The sequence below is a fragment of the Melanotaenia boesemani genome, chromosome 19 (genome assembly GCF_017639745.1).
Source record: "Melanotaenia boesemani isolate fMelBoe1 chromosome 19, fMelBoe1.pri, whole genome shotgun sequence".
Lineage (NCBI taxonomy): Eukaryota > Metazoa > Chordata > Actinopteri > Atheriniformes > Melanotaeniidae > Melanotaenia > Melanotaenia boesemani.
Window position 1 is genome coordinate 18,965,908 of NC_055700.1, and position 22,254 is coordinate 18,988,161.

The 22,254-nt window shown below is 37.0% G+C and overlaps 1 protein-coding gene across 2 annotated transcripts in view; it reads right to left on the minus strand.

Moving 5' to 3' along the window:
- The window catches only part of LOC121629519 (matrix metalloproteinase-17-like), an 80,433-nt gene that overhangs the window by 32,166 nt on the left and 26,013 nt on the right, over positions 1–22,254 (minus strand). For both annotated transcript variants that reach the window (XM_041969133.1, XM_041969134.1), the window contains exons 2-3: positions 17,739–17,871; positions 16,418–16,553 (exon numbers count right to left, since the gene is read on the minus strand). In XM_041969133.1, the coding sequence (XP_041825067.1) occupies positions 16,418–16,553; positions 17,739–17,871 (269 nt within the window). The remainder of the gene's footprint in view (positions 1–16,417; positions 16,554–17,738; positions 17,872–22,254) is intronic.

A 22,254-nucleotide genomic window follows, 5' to 3' on the forward strand; every position in this document is an offset into this window, starting at 1 on the left:
TGGTTTCTTTGTAGTTTCAGTCTACTGTAGCTCTGCAGCCGTCTGAAGACAGCAGGATCAAAAGGGTCCAAAGATGATGCTGTTTAATGTTTATTATGTAGCACATTGTTCTGTCACATGTAGAAGAAATTAAACCCAGATAGCCTGGATTAGATACAATCAGCTTTATCTGTGTGGTTTAATCAGCACTGTATGAGCTGAAAACCATCAAACCATCTGCCTTGAAGTAGAGCCCACAAATAGAGAAAGGACTATACAGTTTAGGAGAGAGGGTACAGAAAAAGTAGAAAAAGAAAGATGGAAGGAGTTGAAGCAGGGTTGGATTAGCTCTGAATTTAAAAAAGCACAAAGGCATAAAGGTCAACTACATGTCTGTCACTGGGAGAGACCTGCACAAAACATTCTGTTTGCATATTTTCTGTCTTTTCTTTGGTTTTTGTATTTCATGCTCAGGTGCTCTTGCTGCTTATACATGATATGACAAAAACAGAATGTGCCTTTGAAGAGATTATGGCAACAACTCATGAGTTTTTCAGTTTTTTTTTTTCCCAATTCTTTAAGTTTTCATCCCTCTTTCCATCATCTCTCAAGCCATCTCTTGCTGACAGCGACAGCGAAAATTGGACGTGAACACACTGAAAACCACTCGCACACTATGCTAAATCTATCTATATCTCCTTCTCCATTCTGTTACAGTCTTCCCCATCCCCGGTATTTTCTTTCCATCTGTCAGGCTTTGCATCCTCCTGCTTATTTGCATTCTGCATGATGCACTCACCTTCTTTCTGCTCACCAGTTCAGTATAAAAACAAGACACAATGTGGCTGTCGCAGGTCACTCTGGAAATGTAATCAGAGCGTGTATCAGAGGAGTGAACACCCCTTTAGTTAGCTTGTAGCCAGCTAGGAAACACTCAAAGTGAGAAAAGTGGTGAACTGGGAGATGCCCTTAAATGTAAAAATTGTACAAAGAAGAATTAGGCAACACAAAATGTTCCAGGTCAATGTATGCATGAAGCTTTTGCATAATAGAAAAGTTCTTTTCCCTCAAGTCGGCTTTAATTCCTTGGTATTTTGGATTTTTTATGCTTCATCACTTTTGTTGCTCCATGCTGTCTGTCATTGCTACTCTGGTCCAGCGGTCTTCTTGCTTTCTACTTTTCCAGCCCATCAAACTGATCCCTGTTCTTTAAACGCTCCTCTGTTCTGTCATGCTTCCTTAAGGCTGACTTTTCTATAACCTGTGTCCTCCCGATCTCCATATCTTCTTGATTCCTGAGAAGCCTCATTAGGAGTCTCTGCCACATCCTTACTCTGCTCATATACCGCAGCGTCTAAACTCCGGTGGGTTGTATTTATGCCACTGCCGTCATGTCACCAAGATGATTCATCACAGTCTAATCGCCAAAAAGATCTGCTTTGAATGTCTCTTTTGTACATCAATTTTCTTGACCATATAAAGGGATCATTTTGTGAACTGGAGAAGGGCACTTGTATAAAAACTACTGCATAATTTTTAAGTTTGGATCAAATATTATATTCAAAACTAGAAGCACTCAGAGAGCACAGACCACCTAGCCAAAGGGTCACTCATCTGATAAAAACCCCCAAAAGGCCAAAATTGATCTGGGTCAAACAATGTTGGATTATAAGACCTACCATGATGTCATCTTGAGGGTTTTTTTTCTTGCCAGTGTTTCTGGGGATTATCTGATGAGTTAGAGGCTTTAATGGCAAAATTAATAGTAAAGAATCCTTTAAAAAACATTCCTCGATCCAGTCGCAATAATATGCAATCACTGGTTCCTTTATTGCATTTCTGACAATTCCTGAAAATTTAATCAGAATCTATCTTTTTTGTGTTATGTCACTAGCAGACAAACAAATATGGTGAAAACATAATAAAAATAATTAATGTCTAAATCTCAGTTAACAGAAAAAAAAAATTATGTTCACACATGTTGACAAATGACACAACACTGAATTCGAGAAATGCCACCTTCAGCATAAAAGTGGCAATACCAATTGATAGTTTAAGCTCTTTGGGTGAATAATTGCACAGAAATGCAGGTCTGCTTGTGTCATCGATACCAGGAGAACTTTGCTGAACTAAGAAAAAGTAAGATAAATAACTATTTTTTCAGACTATTGTGTTTGTAGCATCATGAAAGGGTTTATTTTAAACCCAAACCATGCTCTTTGTTTGAACTTAACCAACCTGTAATAATTAAACAAAACAGCTGAAAGTAATGCTTCTACAAGGATTAAGACTCACACTATCCAGGAAAAAAAATTAGAGTCATAAAACCTGTAACACATAGGCTGTAGTTTACATTTCTCCAAGCTCACTTTAGCTCTGTGAAGTGTAAACTACATCACCTCTCATTTCATATCCCATTGTTGTTTTCCATTAAAACCATTCAACTGGCATATCATAGCAGTGGTTCATACTGTGAAGCAGTTACTGGAAATATAATGCATTATATTTCCAGAACCATAAGCTCTGACAGAAATCATAAAAATAAGACATGATCATATTGAACAGCATGTGTCCTAGGCAGCAGGTCAGTTTTTAAAATATTACTGGACATGGATTTTCCTAAGCCATATGCAGCACAGGTTATATGCAATCTTTTGGACGAGGAAGGAACAGAACTGTTGCATGTATGTCTTATGGGAAATACCAGTTTCTTAATACTCTTAATTAAATAACTAAACTTTAATTAAATTAAAGGAATATACCTAAAGTTTCCAACCTTTAAACTCAATGAGTCTGACTGGTTTTGACTGCACACTGACATTCATTATGTCCATTCCTGGCGCTGTCATTGCCCTGTAGCATCCAAAGGCTGAGAAACCACAGCTACAACCTGGAACATCACCTCACAGCTGCCTTTAGTTTAGGGCACCATGTCACATACACTACCAGTCAAAAGTATTGGATTTAATAGGAAAGCGTGTCCAAACTTTGGACTGGTACTGTACCAGGTACTGAATATCCATGTCCTGGTCATTTTGGATGTGTATTATGGCTGATTCTGCAAACAAACAAACAAACAAAATAACAACAACACAAACAAACAAAAAAATCATGAAATAATTGGAGGAAAGGAAGAAAAGAAAGAAAGAACATGGCAGAGCAAGAGATAAGATAAAAATCAGCGTTAGACTGACTTTTACTGTCCGGGTGAAACCTCAGAGAAGAGACAGATGCAAGACAAACACAGAATTAATTTTTGTTAGCGGCCACCAAGTTCAAGTTTTTTTTTTCCTTTTTGGTCTTTATTATTATATTTCCCACAAGATACAAACAGTTTAAAGTAGAGAGGAAACAAGCCTAGGATGTATGTCTTAGTATCTCAAGTAAAAATCAGTCAAGATTGGACATGTTAATACCGACAGCTTCTGTAATCACAAAAACAACTAGTACTAAAATTTATAATTCTCCTTTCCATGTAACTTTATATTGGTGCAAATACAAATGTGGTTCCACAACAAAAACCTCATTATTTTTGATCCTTCTAGACAAGCTGATCCAGTTATCAGACTGTCAAACTCTCACTGAAAAGTATGGTAAAATTGAGGTCACAAATAGGCTCAGAGACTTAAGTTCTGTCACTACAAACAATCTTTATAGAAGTTTTGTCTTTTTTTTTTTTTTACTTCTTTCACTGAATCTGACATCTAAAAGCAGAGTTTCTGTCAAACAAATCATCTCTTTGGCATTTGTTTGGTGTATAGTTGAATTCTTTATGATTAAGGACTTTATAATGAACAGTGCTGACACATATCTGACTGAAACTTCTTCCTCTTATTTTTTGTTTTTCTTGTTTTGCCATTTTACCAGACGAGGTTCCCTGGTTCAAACATGGGTTAATAGCAATATTTTCAAGAGTTCATTCATTATTTGTTTTTTCTTATATCTTGTTTAGTCTTTGTTGTGGTTGGAAAAACCTTGTTTGGGCAGTTCATCGCCCTATATCACTTGACTTTAAAATGATGCACTTTCCAGTGTAGACAATTTCCGTTATGATTCCTATTATTTATTCATCTATTTTTTACTGTTTAAATAACTATTAAAGCAAACTTAAAGTCTAAAGTGGCCTCAGCTTGGTGAACTATAAGACAGCAGGACAGGAGGAATTGCCTGTTCAGTATTTTCTGCCAGCTCCCAAAAAGGGTTTGATGGTTAGTGCTTACACTCTACAAACAACTTAAATTATTATTCAGCTGAGTGAAGCAGGATAGCAGTGTGTTTGTTAATGCGGTATAGGTGTCAGAAACAGACAATGCTGATGCCAGTTGCTATATGTGCCTCAAAACAAGAATCAGTTTTTCCTAAACGGCCTAAAAGTTCACATTTAATCCTTGTTTTCTAAATATGTTTTACCAGGTGATACAGGATGGATGTCTAATCTATAGACTAGAGGAGACATGATGAACCAGTGTTGTAGAAATGATGAAACAAACAAGACAATTGGAGTTAAAATGAATTAGAACATGCATAATCTGTTGGAGTAAGCGAAAGAGAAAGTAAGAAGCTGTGATTGCAAAGGTATTTCTGACAGCTCCCCCATGGTTTCATCTTCCATGCTTCTAGCTCGAGTCAGAATCTCTTCGCAGAGAGAAAAACGAGTTCCTTGTTTAAGCGTTTCTGTTTTTTCTCAGGCTACCACACTCAGAGGGATCAGTGATCACAGACACATTTCCATCTACGATAGGGTCTCCTTTTCCTAAGCTACTAAAAATGTTCTCTGTTAAACAAGCTTTTTATAAAGTGCTTCTATCACAGACAAGTTGGTACAAGGTGCATGAGAGAAACGGAGCAGGACAGATTTATGATTTAATACATGACACTTGTGCATGAAGAGAGAGGTGGGAAATTTGAAGCATGGAAATCTGAACTGAAAATTTAGCGATATTCATTTTCTTCAGTAGTCCACAGAGCCAGTTACAAAGCTGTGCAATACTCAGCCATCACTAATTTACCCCGAACAGGAAAGAAGTGCAGTGATTTATGAAATGTGCACAGATAAACTGTATATGAAGCAAAAACAGAGTTTGTACAGTTCTAACAAACTTGAAAGTCAATATTTGTTACGCCCACCTTTTTTCTTCAACGTGGCTTTAACTCTTTGTGACAACCCCAGAGCAGGCTGTATTTTGTTTGTTTCTGGGGGCTTTAACTTTTGCTTCCAGCTCTGCCTCCTCCTCTCTCCGCCTCTGTCCTCCCGTGCTACCTGGCGGGGGCGTGGCCTGCTTGGGATTAAATACCAGGCCTTTCACACCTGCGTTCGCTCTGCTCGTGCCAGCCCACTCACCTGCAGCACTCCTTTTCCTTTGTTTGTGCACTCATTTGTTTGTCCACTTTAGCTTTCACACACAACACCTTCCCACAACCAACACTCCCATACACTACTGATGCTACAGATTATACACATAGGATACACTGTTAATCTCCGTTCATTTAATTTGGTCACTTTCTTTAAATAAATTATACTTTAATTGGCATCCTTTGTTGTCTCGCTTCCTTCTTGTCAAACCCTCACGAGCCGGGCTTGACATCTTAGACAATCTATCCTGTAATTTCTTCACATATTCTTCAGGAATAGTTCTCCAGGCTACTTGAAAGACTTTACAAAGTTCTTCTTTGGATGGTTTCTGTTTTGTGTTTAGTTCTGGGTCAAGATGATCCCACACTGCTTCAATAATATTGAGGTCCAGGCTCTGGGAAGGAATCATTAAGATTTTACAAATTCTTGTTTTATTTGGCATATCTTGGCCTTTTCTCCCTGTTTTTGTTACTTAAGAATGGCTTCTTGACAGCCACCGTTCAGTGGTGACCATTTCTCATGCGGCTTTAGTGACCAGTAGATGGATCAACCAAAGGCCCGCTTTCTTCTTTCGGTCCTGTATCAAGTCTAAAGCAAAATCTGTTTCAGATAATGTCCACTTGCTTTAAATACTGTTATTTGTCCTGGATACGATGCTAAGATACACCAAGTTTTGGCTAATACTTCTTTTCAATCTATTCAGTTTTTGTTATGTTAAGCCTTGTTCACACAAGGAGATTTTAAACGTTGGTTTTCTATCACAAGTGAAGGCTATAGATCTTCAGGTGGTTCATTCAGCGGTTATCAGTAATTATCAGTTTGAAGGACATGATTTAAGAAGCTTGTGAAAATGTTCCGGACTCCAACTGAATAGCTAGCAAAGAAACCATGGTCTGTTCAGGAAACAAATATTAGCTAAATGTTCATAGGAGCAACAATGCTTTCCCAATTTCCCAGCAATGTACTGAAATAATCACTCTTGTATTAATTCTTTTGTTTGGTTACTGTTCAGTTGTGTCTATTTATTAAGAAACTTTGCCCTAATTCTATCCTGGATTTGAACTAATGAATAATCTGAAGGATTCATTCAGATTTAGCAATTTGAAGATGCAACCCACATAAATGATCAGCATATGTATTGGTATTTGATATACTGGCTCTATATTTATTTAACTACTATAAGCTCCAGCTGCACATCATGCAACCTGCTATGGCTTTAAAGGTCCTGAACACAGGAATATTGTCTTACAAAAAGTGAACGATGCAACACAAAAGCAAGCTTTTGAAAACCTTATAGTCTGACTCTGAAATTGGCTATAAGCCCTTTTCACATCTAGCTTAAGAAATAGGAACAAATCATGTGTCTTTAAAACAGACTGCTAATATAGTGAAGAGATAATCGGACTCCTTCGAAGTAAAATGTAAAGAAATGAGGAATACCATAAGACATTAGAACAGTACTGTATATCTGCTTGCAGCATGATGATGATACAGTGTTTTTAATTATAAAAGGTAGAGCAAACAAGACATTAGTAGTGCTATGGCTTTTTTTAATTAATGTCTTCGCCCAACCAAAAAGTAAATTAACACTGAGAACTGGAGCTGAAAGGTGTGCTCCCAAAATTATGCCAGAGGAGGACAAATTACCAGTATAGCCCAAACAAGCTCCAGTGATAACAAGGGCAGTCTGTGCTGAACATAAGTGCAGAAATGATAACCAGACAATGGATATTTTCATAAGAAAAACCAGTTATATTTTCATTAATGTGCCGCTTCAAATGTTGGTGAGCTGATTTATTACAATCAAACAAAAACACTAAACCACACCTGTCATTTCCACATAGTCTGATTACATGAGAATGCTTATAAAGTATATATTTGGCACAAGGGCTTCGTCAGTTTTCAAACCATTTCAGCATCATAGCGTCCCAACATAATTTTGATAATGTTTGACAGAAATTTAGAAAGTTTAGAAAATTTAGAAAGTTACTTCAAAAAATTTCTAGTAAAAAGTATAAAGCATGGTGGTGGGAGTATGGCGAGATGGGGCTGCAAGCACAAGCACAATAAGTGTTGCGTTAACTACGTTTACAGATGACCTTGAATGCACATGTATATACCAAAACTCTACTAGTCTCCAGACCTTTGGCATAGGTGAACTCTTCAAAACCGTTAACTGCCCCAAAAAAAAAAAAAAAAAAAAAAAAAAAGAAAATTTCAAGTCTGACAGTGGATTCCACCCCAGTAGAAAATAAATAAATAAATAAAAAAAAACTGTAAGAACATGGAGGATTGAGGCCTCGTAGAAGACCACAACATGATAGCAGAACGGACCAACTTTGGCTTACATGTTCTAATAATGTCAAGCTATGGGAAGTTTTACATTCTGGGTCATTAGGTTCCCATTGTGGAGAAACAGCTACTGAATGTTGGGTGAGGGGGCCAGATAAAAAACCATCTTGCTTACCCCAACACATACCAGGAAAAACTGATTAAAGAGACCTTAAAATTAGCTGGACAGGCAGAAGGCTGATTAAGCTTGACTTCATTTTCCTGACCTACTTAATTCCAAGACACGATTTCCACCTTCATTTGACAAATGAGTCAGAGCCAACTAGGCTTCGGTGGAGGTGAATGTGAAACTGCATGCATTCTCAATGTGTGTTAACTTTAGATGATGCAGAAAAGACACGGGCTTCCACATGCACGTACAGACACAATTTCCTATTACATTTCACCTGTTTGACTTTTAATTTCCCTGTACTTCCTCTAAACCTTTCCACATTCGTATGCAGTGATTACTCAGATGGAAAGAGGCATAGAAGATAGAATAGAGTGATGGCAGGAAACACAGAAAGGGAGAGAAAAACACGAAGAAACCTCTAAGACTCTTTTGCCGTCCCTTGCCTTCATCCCCTCAGCAGGCTCTTACCTCCTGTGGTTTCACTGCTCCACAGAGGCATGTTCTGACATCAAAAGCGATGCTAAAAAGAACATGCAAACACACCTAATATTCACTTCCTGTCCTTTGCTACCCTCCATGGACATTTGCTGATTTCCTTGCAAATTGAAAGCTCATATGACGATGGTGATTCATATGCTCATATGCATTTCTACATTCACACATGTAGTGAAACAAATAATGAAACACACACATACATAAAACTATGGCAGAAACTCATGCTGTTGAATTACCATAAATTGCTCATACTAGACTTGGAAACACACAGGCCATGTCAATCAGGCTGAAGATGAAAGACTCTAAATTAAAAGGCTGTGCATGAGTCTGTCCTCCCTCCAAAAAATCCTCCTGCCACTCTCTGTAGTTTCCGGCTGCATTTCTTCACTGTCTGTCTATCCAGTCTGTTGCTTAGCTTTGTGATGATGGTTTGAAATATGGTTAAAAAGTCCCTAATAAGATGACAGTATTATAGCATTTTTAAAGAATCTATCAAGCAATTTCCAAGATAAGGGGCTTGAAATGGTAACAGGCAGATGAATAATCATAAATTAAGGGGGAATAGGAGTAAAATCAACAAACTTCTAATGGGTTTTGGATCATGATAATACAGATCAATCACTGAAAAAGATTAAATAAATTGAAATTTGAGTCATAAGTGTGTAAAAGAAGGCTTTTGGCTTTTCATTACCAGCTCAGAAAATTACTACCAGACAATTAACTAAAATAATTCAAAATCCTATATTGTTATGTATAAAGATTTGATTATTTTTTAATATTAGATGCAGAATTCTAATATTTGAAGAGAGTTTTTATGTGTTCATTGTTTGAGATAAATCTGTTAATTTGCACAGCGGTATTTGATTATTTTATTCCTGTGTGATGTAAATGCCTCTAACATGGCTTATTACTTATTACATTTTCCTAATTAGATTGTAATCTCAGTTATTCATTTGGAGTCTTCTTTAATATAGCCTCACATTGATTTTGAGCAGCATGGTCCCATTTGGAGAAAACAAGCTTCATGAAAAAGAAAGCTATGCTTTATTGCATGGCTGCATCATGATTGATAACTCATGATAATATGACAGATTCTCAGTATTTCAGTAAAACGAGATAGTAATGATCAACATACTGAGCTAGAAGCTACAAACTAGTCAGCAACAAACTAATGGTTTATGTTACGTGGCTCTGTCATTTATATACAATCTAAGGCTCTATCAAAAATTGCTTTACTATTCAGTTCAGGCGGCTTTATTTATCCCCAGATAGTGATTTGGTTTGACTGTCTTTAAGAGCCACCATTAACAACATCATTACACAAATGGACAAGCAAACAAACTCTTAGTGAAGCAAAGCTGTGTGTGATACTTTAAACCTCACTCATGTTTCCTATTTATACACAAATGGTACATCTCTTTCAAATGTGATTAGTTACTGCCCACACACTTCCTTGCATGCTTCAGGTTGGCATCTTTGTAGGGCAAAACATCCACCAGATGGCAGTACAGAGTTCAGTGATCGCTTCTGAACTCTGTTCCAACAGCAATATAGCAAACATGGCTTTTATTTTATTTATTTATTTATTTTTGATGTCAGAGAGACATAAAAAGAGACAGTGCAGTAGATAGCAGAGGTTGGTGTGGATATTAAAGACAGTCTTCTTCTTCTTCTTCTTCTTTGTTCTTTTTGCTGGCTGCACATGAGCTAAACTGAGCAACACCACTCCCACAATTTCCACCAATAACGGATAATGGACACCAATAATCTTGGAACACATTTTAACAATGATGTTCAGGCTGTTTTTGTCTCTGACAGAAGAACCCTGAAACCAACGTTTCAGAATAATGAAAAGTACAAGTTTCTTCAGAAACATTAAAAGAATTCAGCATTTGAGTGGATTCTCTTGTCGCCATTCTTAATAATTACCTCTGTGTTTCTGTCAGACTTCAGGTATATATATATATATATATATATATATATATATATATATATCATTATGATCTCATGGACCTTGGCTCGAAAAGTTTTTCTCTAACTGGACCTCTTTAAATTTTAGTTGCATACCCCTGGTGTAGGGTGTAGGGCCGTTGCTGTGGAATTTTTAAAATAACACAGTAAAACAGCAACTTCTAAAGCACAATTTATTGCACTTGAACCATTTGAAACTTTGAGGATATGCAAGTGGTTCTAGTGATCCTGTGATTTGGGTTAGCAGCACTGAAGCTTTAACCCAATGCAGAGCATTGCACAACATGCAAAACATGAATCTACTCATTGTCTTTTTCCCCCTTCATTATTAACATGAGATTGTGAATGTGTAATTAGCATTTGTGGTTTCAAATTTTTGTAACTGTGAAGTATATCACTGGATACGGGATCCGGTGACCCTGTGGAATGATCCAGATTATAAAATTTACATTACACAACCTATGAATATATTTAGATCTTGTCATGTAGGTCAGATTGTCATGTTTTGTTTGTTGTCTGCGAACTGCAAACAGATTGAACCAAGTTTTATCACTTTATAGTCAACAGCAGATACTTATGATGCTATAGGAACAAAATGTAAAACCTGCTATCATGTCATGATATACCTGAACATTACATCTAGCAGCTTTGTATATTTACTGTTTAGACTTTTAAGGCTGAAACAGGGCCTTCGGTTACAGATGTTGTACGACTAAATGTTCATCGTGATTTAAGGGCGTTTTTCTGGTACTCTGATGAATTCCTGCTGCTGAGTTACGACTACGACTTAATGCTTCCATTACAGACCACCTTGAACTTTAAAATGTCTCTCGTGGTTTTTAAATGTCCCTCACTGGCTTTGCAGTGATGGTTTCCCAAAAAACAGGGAAAGTGAACACAATAACGAAACACTGCAAATAGTAGTGCTGTGGACCTACACCTGAGGATTTCCAAGGCTACTACACTCTGTTTATTTACGTGATTAAAAAGATAACAGTCCAAGTCTGTGGAGATGGATGAGTACACTTAAGTGTGCAATCCAGCATTTAGTAAGTAAAACTTTCATTAGTTTTTATAGACTTCAAAAGAAAAGATTCATGTTTGCTTCATTCTTTCTTTTTTAAATTCTCATCATTCTTCCAGTCTTTGTTCCCCCATGCTCAGCTTGCCTCACCTGTCTGTACGAGTTATCATTTGGGTTGCTAATGACTGCCAGGCTGTCTGCTGTGATAATGGACTAACAATATGAGGTAATGGGCTAACAGTGAGCCATTACACAACCAGGCTGTTAAAGTCTGGGACATACTTGGGCAAATGCAGAGTGCTGTATCACTGTTTGTGCAGGAGGAAAAAGGGAAAAGGCAAGCTGGAGTTAAATTGGGATTAAGGGCTCAGCCTTGGCCAAGACGATCATAGACAACATCACAAAAAAGAAGAAGAAAATAAAGAATGCTACTGAGGAAACAGACATTGCTTGAATCCAAGTCCCTACAATGAATAGCTACTCAGCCTAGCCACTTATTCTTTCTTCCTTTCTGTGGAATAACTGACACTCACCACTCAGCAAATAGTCAGAACATAATGATGTAAATGACATGTGTGAACAAGAAGGGCAAAGCATAAAGTGCCAGTCAGCCTCTTGTCAGTCATACAGTAGTGAGCTAAATCAGGAAGGACTGGTTGAATCTTTGCGTCTTACTGTAAGTAAATGTGATATTTCAATTATGCAGTCATAGATAATGGTTAAGACCTTAGCCTGATTAGGGATTCCCATAACGAATCCTATTTTACGGTAAGCGATAAGGATCATGGAAGCTCCTGTCTCTGTGGGAAACTAAATGAAAGTTATAGTTCTGTTTAAGTACTGAAAACGTCTAGAGATTGATCTGGAGTCCTCAACTGGAAGGACAAGCATAATGGTAGCCCGTGGAAACACAAGTTCTTTGTGTTCAATTACTCTACAGTAATTACTTTTTAGAGCTACTAACGCTGTTTGTGCTCTCTTACAGACCTGAATCTAACACATATTCTTTCAAAATTCCACTCTGACCAAAATTACCAGAAAGTACAATTTAAAAAAAGCAAGATTGATTAGTATTTGAGCTCTGTTATACTTGGCAATGCAGTCCAAACAAGATTTATAATTAATCTTATTAGTGTCAGTTGTCTATTCATTCTGTCAGTACTGATCACACTAAGGTTGTAGGTCATCAGCTATACTGTTGTATTATTAACCAAAAAGAAAGTTTAATAACGTGTTAAATAAATGTACAAACTGTGATGGTACATATTCAGTGCAGATTTTCTGCCTTTCAGTCTGTTCAGATGATAACACAAAGACGACCAAGTCAAATGTCATTAAATTTAGAAACACATGCTTTCTTTGAAATCAGGAATTAAGGTACTGAACTCCAGCCAAATAGCCCTACACACCAAGAACAAGCAGTATAATGATGATGATGTGAGAATCCATGCTGCTATGTGATGTATTTTTGCAAGCCAAGACTGTAAAAAAGCGCTGCATGCTCCAGCTGTGCCCAACATTAGATATCCTTGCAATTGTTGAAAGGACATAAGTAAAGCCGAGACTTTAGAGACCCCCATCAGTGCCATGGGCAGCTTGGCAGCATATTGCAGGTAATTTGAATTTGATTTTTTAAACTAATATTATGTTCACTGAATGTTTAATAATGGGGAGTTTACAGAGAAAAGGTGGTGGTTTTTTAAAAGATTAGTACTTTCTACACTATCAATAAGTTCACATAAAATAGATAGAAACAGCAACATAAAGTCAAAGAACATGATTTAACTTTACGTTCAATAAAAAATATTAATGATAAAGAAAACATTATGAGGCACAGCCAGCTGTCCATCTCTGTGGACCATAAAGGAAAAACATGTGACCCCATCTGTATTTAACTGGCTGTGAATTCTCCATCATTCATCATATTGCTCCAAAAGTGAACCCAATTACGTCATTTGCTGCCATCATTGTCGTTATAGCGGTGTTATGAAAGCCATCATTCACATAAATTGGTGCAACATCTATAAGCATCTTTGTGTACATTTTTATGAGTGTGCAGAAGTCTTGGACCAGCCCTCATTTATTCATATTTAGAATCTTGTAATCTTCTAAAGCTGTCTTGAGCAATACTTCTCTAGGCTATTCTAAAGGTCTTTCAAAAGTTTCTTTGGACAATTTATTCTTTTTTAATGAGACACAAAACACATGATGAACCAGTGCTATGTGCACATATAAACAGATTAGCAAAGAACCAATTTAGTATCTTTTTGCATTACTAGCAGCCTTTAACAAATACCCACGATTTGCTTCTATCGTTTTCATGCACATCTTTAAAAATGCCAAAGATAGAAATGTTTTATATAATTTAATACGTATAAATAACAAGGTGATTCTCAAAGAGGTATTAACCCTAAAGACTTGCAGCATATTCAAGAAACACCTCATCAGAAAAGGTCTCCATGGAGAGATGGCTGTCAAGTAGCCGTTCTTAAGGAAAAGAAACAGGGAGAAAAGGCTGAGGTATGCACAAAGACACGAGAACAGGACTGAAAATCAGTGGTACCAGGACTTATGGAGTGATGACTTCCCTACAGAGCTTTGACCTCAGCATTACTGAAGCAGCATGGGATCAACTTAACATAGAACTGAACAAAAGGCAGAAAAAATCCAAAGAAGAGTCCTTCAAGGAGTCTGTGAAACTATTCCTGAAGACCATGTAAAAAAATGGCAATAAAGTTATATAGTTATTGGTACAGATATTGTTATTGGCTTGGTCCTTAATAACATTAATGCATAAAATTAGGGTTTATCCTAATTTATTCTGCAATGTGTGCAGGGCTGATGACTGTTCTGCTCTATATGTGTGATTAATAAAACATTAATAATCTATTTTTTATGTAGAGTGGCTTTCCACGTGTCGATTAAAATTCATATTCTGCTACAATGTGTATGTTACAGTGTCATGAATAGTTATATTTTGTGTGATCTTGCTGATGTTGAATAGGCTTATCAGGTTACACCTGACTCATTAACATTGCTCCACTTTAATTTCTTTTCAGTCCGTTCTGTCAGCCTTGTTATATTCTGTTGAGGCAGAACACTGTTTAATATTACATTATAAAACTAAGTATTGAGAGGGTGACTGCGTAAGGGCTACAAAATCCACTGAAAACAGAAGAAAACCATCTGGAAAGAATGAAAATGAAGGCCAATCTAGGCAGAATATCAGAGCTTTGTCATGGTGATTTACTTAAAAATCTCTATGGATTTTAACCCAGTTCTTAAACCAAACCAGTTTGCACATTTGTACAAATCTGGGTGCTGTGAATACAAAAAGCATTTCACCGGACTGAAGACACAGCTGTCTTATTTTAGCCCAGAGTGAGCTGACAGGAGTGGAGTGTGACTGGCAGCAGCACAAAGAAGAAAATGAAAGTTAAAGCCCACCAGGAGGACAGCAGCTCATACGCATAGCTGAAAGAATACCTTCTTTTTGTGTGTGATGGTTTTGATTATTTCCCTATTCACATGTGTATTTCATAGTGTGTACGCACACATATTGGCCCACACAAGAGCCTAAGGCTGCTCAGTGTTATCAACCCTGATAATATGTTTAACCATCAAAAAATCAACCACATGTTTCATTTACCTTCTCCGCTTCTTCTCTCACCGTCTAATACTACCTTTGGTTCCCTAGATAGTCATCAGATTACCATTTTATCTGTCAAAGGCAATCTTTTTGATGAATGCTAATATAAATCTAGTTTCATGCAGTTACTAGCTATTGATTAGTTGTCAAACACCAAGTTTAATTTGAGCTGGTCAGAAGGCAGACATGGCAAATTAACGAGTAGGAGCAGAAGGAAAGACAGAAGAAGCTCCTTTGTGAGACTGCCTGGAAGGTCAACGATAACTCTTATCCCAGAAGGATACTGAAGCATTTTTTTTGTTTACCAATCAACACTTTCTAAACCCTGCTCCCTGCAGCTGCTCAAGTGAAGCTACACAATAATAGACAACCAGGCCTTGGCTACAGCTTAGCTCGGCCCACTGGGTTCAAGTTGTAGCTGGTTGTGAGGCTTCGTACTAAACAAATAATCTCTCAAATAATACATGTGTTTCTTTGGGTGCGGTGGCTTCCTCTCACAGTCCAAGGACATCCATGTTAGGTAAATTAGTTTTTATAAAATGGATGTAAGTGTGAATAAGAGAGTACATGGTGGTTAGTCTTTATGTTAGCGCTGTGATGTACTGCCAACCTGTCCAACAAGTAACCACTTCTTGCCCAGTTGTAGTCGCAACTAAACAACAAGAGGAAGCAAATGGATGCAGCTTTGCTAAGGCTGGATTCAAAGTGTTTCAAAACATCATTAGATATCTTTTAAATTACTCCCTGCAGTCACTATAAAAAAAAAGAGAAAGCATACACACTGCTTTTGGTCAACATGGTCTTTATGCATCTAACAGTTTTTCCCTTTAAATTTTACAAATGAACAGCTACAATAACTTCTTATGACTGGACTCTTTGACTTAGCTGTAAAGCATTTGGTTTGCAACCAAGTACTGTGATGACAACAGAGAACGGTTGTGCTGCAGTTTTAACTACAACTCTGGGTCATCCTTTGAATCCATAATAATTAAGAAATCAGTTTGAGATAAACCAGTATTAGATCCACACAAGTGTAGAATTCCTTTAGTTAAAGTAGATGTATGCTAAAGTCATTTAATTTTCTATCAATTAGTTTAATGAATGCATCTTAAATCTTTTCAAGGAACACTTCTTTTTAAAAATATTATGATGAATCCTGTGGGGAGATATCCGTACATCTAAGAAAAAGGCTTGCTTGCTGTTTACCACAGGTCTCTGTGGTCTGCCACAGATACAAAATGTATTTCCTCTGAGCCAGCACTGATGAAGAGAACGGAAGAGTTCTCTAATCAATCAAAAGATGAACCAATGAGGGGAAAATCTTCAGTTTTAACTTCTTATTGATGATGCATCATGCTGATGTGACACGCTGGACTGAATCTGGAAAAGGCTGGAGATGAAATTGTGTATATAACTCTAATTTTTAATTCTAATTCTTATGAACATATTACAGTTCATACAGTACATAGTACAGTTTTCTACCTCCAGGACAGATGTCTTTTATTCCATTTGCTCTGAGGAGTCAGGCTCCGTTTCCTGCGCCCCGCTGTCCCCTCCGCCTGAGTCACATCTGGCAGTGAACATCTGGGTGTTTTCATTAGGCCTAGAGTGGCTTGATCTAGAGAAAAGAAGAGATTTGATAAAAAAAAGAAGCATTTAGTAACCTTTTTAATGCATAACATCTTGTAATACCATTGATTACAGTCCAAAGAGACTACAAAGACTTTATCTTCCCCCAGTGCATATAGTAATCCTTGTGTGGCCCTAGTGGAAATGAAAATGTCCAGCTTGTCCATCATCTTCAACCTTGAAACATAATCTTTATATAAACACAACCAACAGATTCTGAATAACTTTTGTTAAACAGATGGAAAGTTCTGTAGAGGTTTATGAACATGCTTCTTTCTGACTGAATACTCAGGTCAAACACAAACAAGGTGAAAGAAAACCCCTCCCCTAGCCTGAGACACCAATCTGTTAATATGTCAAACATCCTTTCTAAGTTTGGACGCTGCACAACTACTAAATGTGGAAGAGTTTCAGATAGCTCACTAAAGAAACTATTTCCTGGCTGATTTAAATTAATGTGCTTTGTATTTGTTTATAGCTATGACACTGTGTATAATCCGTCACTGGAGGTCAGCTGCCTGTTTCTCAGTAGGTGGCTTGTACAAGGGTCACCAACATCTTCTCAGCCTGAGCCAAAAACCCTGTCTGATGCCTTTGAATCCTTAAAAAACAAGAACAAAAACAACAACAACAATAACAACAACAAAAAAAACAAAAACTGTTGGAGCAACAGGTGAGGTGTCCCAGCTTTATACAGTCTATTCCCCTCAAGTTAGATTTGTTGGAAACTAATAATAGGACACAGGAAAAGAGGTTCTTCAAATATCCACAGACCTGGAGTTACAATACGCTCTCTGTCAGTCTTCAGAATCTGTCAGGCTGCAAGGACAGAGGTATAAAATGCTGAAAGACCAGTCAAATCTTCCCCTTTCTGCTTTAACAGGCAGGCCTGTGCGAGAGAATCTTTGCTGTATCAAATCACCTCACACCATAATGATAAAAGATCCTCTGGACATCATTCTGGACAAATTGTCTTTTGCTACCAGTAAAATGAGTACAGATTTATGTATCTACTGTTTTCTGCTTCAGAAAAAGTCCAAGAAGTTATGTCTATGGATATTTCTGAGGTTATTGTCAGTGTTATTTTTCTTATTTTTTCTGGATTGTTTTTTATAATGATTTTTTTTAAACATATTTTCCCTCCATCTGTTAAGAAACAAACACAGTCACATACCTAAGACTCCAGTCTCCTTCAGCCCTCCAAACTTCTGCATGGCTTTGATGGCCTTGGTCAGAGCCTCCTTGGTCTGAAGCTGACCAGTCACCGGGTCAGGGGGCGGGAGGTAGCCAAACTTAGTCAGCCAGTCCTGGAGGAGAATCAGTAGACACAGAGTTCAACATGGTTCATTTCAGACATTTAACGGAGTCCAAATTTTCTAAAGCTGCAAAGAAGGTCTGACAGCTGTTCCTGTTTGCTCTCTATGGACACTGTGTCTCCATGTGCATGTACATTCATGTTGTTCCTTTTACTATGTATCTACGGTCACATATATTTTGCTGCAGAAAAAGTTATGGAATGGTTGGAGGGTCATGGAAATGGCCCTCTCTTTCCTTCTGTTTACTGTCCTTGCCATTTTCTTCTACTGCCGTTGCAGTTATATAAGAGCTGTACTTGTTCTAGGATGTTCTGACTGCAGGGTGATGATAGTGACTGAGTTTTATAACTAGAACTTGATAACAAATGTAACTGCCATGTCTAAAAGACATGTTTTTATTATATAACAACACGATCTGTATTGACATCATTGAAGTTCCTGCCAATCAAAGCTGACTGCATCAACTGGTTTTGTAATTTATATGATTAGACTGACTAAAGCATTCGAGCTACCCATCCCTTTTTGTCTGTCTCCCTTTCTTCTTTCAACTCGACTCGATCGCTTTGCTTTGTTTCCGTTTTCATTTTACTTCACTCTCCTACAGCCTCCTCCTCCTCCTTCCTAATTTGACGGCTAATAAGTGAAGGCAGATTTTAGATAGGTTTTTGATTAGCACTCATCAGAGGTGAGTGACGCAGATCGATAGCAAGGCAACCCTTCTGTACTGACAATGCCAGGAGAATCTCATTTACTGAATGACTTGAGCTTTAGTAAAGCACTATGCTGCCTGATTATTTGCCTCCCTTATGCTTAGCTTTCCTTCACCATCCATCTAGTGGGCTTATGAAAAAGTTACATAGGGACAAAACTGACCCTCAAGAACATCAGGGATGATGAGAAACAACAATTTTCTGAGAGATTGTGGTGCTAAGGGTAAGTAGGAGAGCTCAAACAATTTAAGAGTTTAAATTACTCTATAAATCATATGATAAGACATATGATAACAGAACTTGCTCCTTATTATAAAAAAACAACAGAAGAAGAAAAGCAACCCTGTTATTGTGGAAGCAGGTTATTATGGCTCATAGTGACCCAGGCATTTAAAAGGTAATCACAAACTTAGCTAATGTTGCAGGCTCTATAAAAGGTGCTCTACCATCTAAGCCAGGCAGAAATAAGACAAATAAGACAACTAAAGACATCTACTCCTTTCAATTAATCTGACAGTAACTAAGCTAAACTGTAGTTTAACACCAGCCACAAATGGTACTAAAGTAAAAGAGCATTAACACCTTACTACAGATTTAACCTCTTTGGCACCTGAGTTTTTAAAAGAAAATGTTTTGTAATGTTAAGGCATGCTGTATATGGTCGCTTTTCTGACCACATGCTGCTTCCACCACCTGCTTCAGCGCTATCTTTTCCACTCTTGCTCCTCGACTACATAAAGAAACTTTCAGAAATATTCCCTGAATTCTGCCACCCCAACCTCAGTTAGGTAACGACTGCTTCAGGTACATTATTGTTGTGGACAGAAGCACTGTGATTACTAACAGAAGCATCACTTTTTCTGTCACTAGATGACCAGTTGTCAAACCGAATAGGCAAATATTCCCAAAGTACTTATCAACAGTGAAAAACATTTCAATGTCTTACATGCTTTCGCTGTAAAGTGCTCTATATCACAGACAATGAGCATTTCCCTTCTCCGTGTCCTTGAGCTGGATCAACTCATTTTATACTATTTATGAAAAGTTGAGGTAACTTAGGTTATAAGTTGACTCAGCTTAGTTGTGCTCCAAAATCTGAAAAGTAGTCTCAAGTTTGTTCAACTTAACAATTCAATTTTGATTTATACTCCTATTGTAGGCTGACCCAACACAGTATTTTTGTTGTTGTTGTTGTTGAGCTTACTCAAAAAGTGCTTTGCAGCTGATTGCCTTAACTTTTTTAAGTCCATAAAACTTTTTTAACAACCTTTTTTTACAGTGTGGAGTCCTATTAAAATAATTTGAATGGAGTTATTAATAAACTTGCCTGTTATGGGCTCCAAATCCACACCCAATTTAAATAACTAACTAAATAAATAAATAAACACTGAGTCTTACTGTATTCAAAAATAACATGGTAAAATGAAGGACACACATATTTACTATGTAATGTGGACAGCATTCATAAAATAAATAAGGGACCTTGTTACAGCTGAAAAAAAAAAAAAAAAAAAAAAAAAAAACTCAACTACAACCTAAAACAACATTTCTGGTTCTAAATATCATGTCCAATTTAGTATTTTCTCACTGTTTTTCCAACATTTTTCCACCAGCACAGTGATTGGCTGCAGTTCTGAATGTGTCCTAAACTTTTAAGGTTCTCTAATAAGTATTAAAAAAAGATCTACCAGTATAAAGACTTCTAGCCGGTTTGGTAACAACAGGCTAAAGATCTATACATTACATTTATATGCAGACCAGTGTGCACCATTCTTTTGTTTTTTGTTTTTTTCAAGGCTGCAAACAAATATAAGTTCAAACAGAGAAACAAACACAAGAAATATAAGACAAGGGGATAACAAGATCTACACTCGTATTCCCATTAATAACAATTCAATGATAAAAACTACAACACAGCTGATAAAAAAAAAAAAAAAAAGAATGGAGGCATTTAAATTATTTAAACCCAACTCAAACCTAATAAACCAAAAACACTGAAGCTTCTTTAACCAAAAAGAGAAGAAAAACAAGAGCAATGAGGTAGATAAACAGAGAACTTGTCTAGAAATTCAGCTTCTTCAAAAGGACATACAGCTGGTTCTTTTATAAATCTCTAATTAAGAGACACAAACATGTACACATACAGAAAGAAAAAAAAAAACTGTCCAACTTCTTGTGTTATTGTATTGCATTCTAAAGGCTGTCATACTACTTGCCTCAACAAATACAGTGATGTTTTGTTTTGCTGTTACTTTTCTTATGTCAGGCTGTAAAATAGAAATAAAAAATATTGAGTTCAAGCCATTGTTCTAAAGAACAAAAACAGTAACTGTCATTGTAGTAATTTATTCAGGAAAATTTGAGTTTGCAGGTTGACAGAGCTGAAGAAACAAAGCAATTTGTGACTTTAAGGTCATTCTTAGAAAAACCTGCGTGGTAAAATTCTTTGTAAATTCAATGTGCACTTAGTGACACTTTTAACAAGACTTGTTCTTGAGTAATTTTTATGTGCCTAAAATCTAAAAAAAACTTTTAGATAGTTTAGTTTGCAGTTAAAGCCTGATTGGTGTCTGACTGAATAAGGACAACTTTAATGAATTAAATAAATATGAATTAAACACACAAACTCGCAATATGAAGCAATAGAAGGCTAAAATGTTGGCACAGGGAGCAAACAAGAGAAAACAATGACAATCTGACAGAGAACAAGAGAAACTTTATTTTATATACAAAGATTAAGACAAACGCAAGAAAAGGAACGGTCAAAAAATTAACCAAATTGCATAAAAAGAAAAAACGTCAGTCCCTTTACAGAGGCCACAACACAACTAAAACACAGAAACAAAGGACATAAAAGCCACAAACCATGACACACACACACACACACACACACACACACAGTAGCAATGACATGCTGTGTCTGTGACTGACAGCTAAGCAATTATTTTACTCATTTAATTAAAAGACAGACATCTCACCACTTCCACACAAGCTGCTTTTCTCTAACAAAAAAAATTGGCTGCTAATGTGATTGCATCATGTGACGAGTGGGTTGCTCGCAGGGTTGGTGATGTATGCAGCAAACTGCTGGAGATGTTCTTCTAGTCTGTGGGAGCCAGTGCCATCATGTATGCTGTGGTGTGTTGGGGGAGTTGCATCAGCTACAGGGATTTAACAAGGATTAATAAACTGATCACTCGACTGTCTGTCTGTCTGTCTGTCTGTCTATCTACCTATCTATCTATCTATCTATCTATCTATCTATCTATCTATCTATCTATCTATCTATCTATCTATCTATCTATCTATCTATCTATCTATCTGCTAGCTAACTATTTACTACTAGCTTAAGTAGCAACTAACTAGCAAGATGTCTATCTTCTAGTTGCAATTAGCTAGCTAGCTATCTAAACTTAACTGATGGGAATGCTTTCTTCCATTTGTGATGTTACTGAGAGCACAAAGTCCCAAACCCACAAACTTGCAGGAAAGCAGCACTGTCCTCGCTGTGCTGAAGAAGATATTCTGTGAATTCAGCAGGACAGATGCTTGACCCCATCTCATACCTCTGGCTCAAATGCTACTCAAATGACAATAAACTATGTTGCCTATTTTTATTCACATGAGATTTTTTTCCATCCTCATCTCTGTTTTACAATTGTAA